The sequence below is a fragment of the Peromyscus eremicus genome, chromosome 12 (genome assembly GCF_949786415.1).
Source record: "Peromyscus eremicus chromosome 12, PerEre_H2_v1, whole genome shotgun sequence".
NCBI lineage: Eukaryota > Metazoa > Chordata > Mammalia > Rodentia > Cricetidae > Peromyscus > Peromyscus eremicus.
Genome location: NC_081428.1, coordinates 74,323,235 through 74,325,501, shown reverse-complemented (window position 1 = coordinate 74,325,501; position 2,267 = coordinate 74,323,235). Strand labels below are relative to the sequence as shown.

The 2,267-nt window shown below is 45.3% G+C and overlaps 1 protein-coding gene across 1 annotated transcript; it reads right to left on the bottom strand.

Moving 5' to 3' along the window:
* Positions 1-682: 682 nt before the first annotated feature.
* On the bottom strand, positions 683-1,899 carry LOC131922526 (probable ribosome biogenesis protein RLP24). The gene has a single exon (XM_059277340.1). The coding sequence runs from the start codon at positions 1,897-1,899 to the stop codon at positions 1,408-1,410; it is 492 nt and encodes a 163-aa protein (XP_059133323.1). The 3' UTR covers positions 683-1,407.
* Positions 1,900-2,267: the final 368 nt, after the last annotated feature.

Sequence of the window (2,267 nt, the reverse complement as noted above, 5' to 3'; positions counted from 1 at the left end):
AATAATTGATCATCTGTCTCCTGGATGCCAAACTAGTAAAGGAAAGAGGTGCTTTAATATAATCTGTCTCTGATAAAGCTTATCGTGTTTCAAAACCAGCTTAAATCCATCTGGACAGGCCGGATCAACCTCAGATAAGTGCCAACTCCCTTGATCTAAAAACACTCCAAAAAATAAAATAATAATGATTCTTTTCTCTCTAAGCCTTTTTCTGTGGCACCAGCATCTTGTCGGACAGAAGGTTCCCAGCCACAGCCAAGAGGGATGCATGTCTCCAGAGCAATGGACAGCAGACAGTATCTCACAACGCCTTTCTACTTTGGAAGACCCCCCTTTCCCATTCCCCCCAGAGCCAACTGATGTCCAACAGTCAGCTGGAAGCAGCTTTTGAGAGAAACAATGCCCCTCTTCCCATCCAGCTGCTTTTTTTTTTTTTGCATTTAATTTAGAAATGGTTTTATTTATGTACAAATAATAAGCAACATTCTATCCATAAATTCTATTTTCCAAAAACAATTGTTTGTTTAAGAAAATCAAAAATGCTGGGTGTAATGGTGTACACCTTTAATCCCAGCATTCAGGAGGCAGAAACAGGTGGATCTCTGTGAGTTCAAGGCAGCCTGGTCTACATAGTGAGTTCCAGGATGCCAGAGCTACATAATATGAGAGACCCTGACTCAAAAAACCGAAAAAGAAAACCACATAATAAATTTTAAAAGGTACCAATATTCTTCTGCTTCTAGACTATTGCTGGGCTGGAGAGAATTGGAGGGGAGGGGTGTTGGGCCAGAAATCACAACTTGGAATTGAGCATTCTCCAAAGCAGTAAGAAGGTACCATTCTGGCAAAGTTTATTCAACCACGTCCCACCCCCACCCTCACAGGCCGCCTATTGGAACGGCTGAAGCGGGGTGGACAGCCCAGCCTAATTCAGCTGCCTTGTAGCACTGTATGTGGCCAGCATGCAACTCTAAGAAGCTACTAAGGAGACTAAAGCAAAGCAAGAGACTGAGGTTGTCCTGAGAACGGTTAGTTCCTTGTTGTGACCTTAAACAGACTATCCTAGTGCAAGGAAAATACTACATCATGACAGATTTCACACTAGCAAGACAGTCAGCACAGAAATGTTGCCTGGTGCCATTAAGCAACAACTCAAACCATGGTATGCCCAGAGTTCGTGCCTTCATCGACACACAAACCTTTGTGTTTATGTGAGCATAGCACGGTGACGCAGAACATTGAGCTGAGATCTAACACCCACAATGGATGCTTTTACAGGCTGCAATATAAGAGGGAAGCTCGTGAATCACCTTTGTCTGAGGGACCTTACATAACCAATCAATAACTTAGGGATCGACAGTCTCCACTGGTTCCCAGTGTGTCCAGGGCTGGTTGTAGGAGGCACCATTAGGAAGCATCCTCCATGTCCACATCCTCCTGCAACTGCTGGACCATTTTTTCTTCCAGCTGCTTTCCTTTGCCTGCAAGAGGAGCCTGGATAAGATGGATGCTCTGCTTGACTTCTTTGATGTCCTGAACCTTCTGAAGCTCTTTGTTTTTCTTCAACCTGTTCATTATAAACTTAGCCTGGCGTTTCTGCTTGATCTCTTCAACCCTCTTCATTGCATCGATGGTTTTACTCCAGAGCTCTCGCTGGTATTTCACGGGTTCATTTCTACGTTTTTCAAATTCAAATGAGTTGTCCACAGTGAGCTCCTTGCCAGCCGCTTTCCGGAAGGCTTTAGTCCACCTGACCTTGCGTGGGTTCCGCTTCTTCTTGAAGTTTTTATGACACGTGGATTTGCAGAATCGGAACACCTTGCAGTCGTTGCGGATGAACATCATGCCGTGGCCTGGGTAGATCGGCCCGGAACAGAAGTAACATTTCTCGATCCTCATGTGGACTCCGCGTGGGACCCACCTCCTAGGCGCCGAGCTGAACTACCTGCTTTTTTTTTATAATAAGCAAAGTCCAGGATGTAAGGATTCTGTCCTTAATATGTTATCAGCCTGCGATGGCACTGATAGACCCCAGACCCAGGGTACTACCTTCTCAGGTGGGTGCCCCAAGAACCCAGACTCCGGTCCAGTTGATGCAAACAGCAAGAGGTTTATTGATGCGGCTGTACAGTCGGGCTCCTCTCCTCCCAAGAGCAAGAGTCGCACCCTACTGCAGCCACATAGGTACTTTTAAAGGGGAAAAAAAATCCACAAAAGCCATAAGATTACAATTCCCATGCAATTTTGTTCTGATTGGCTCATGTCTA

What these genes read in the sequence shown, in the direction of transcription:
- LOC131922526 (XM_059277340.1), bottom strand. Translation starts at nt 1,899, where the DNA reads ATGAGGATCGAGAAATGTTACTTCTGTTCCGGGCCGATCTACCCAGGC.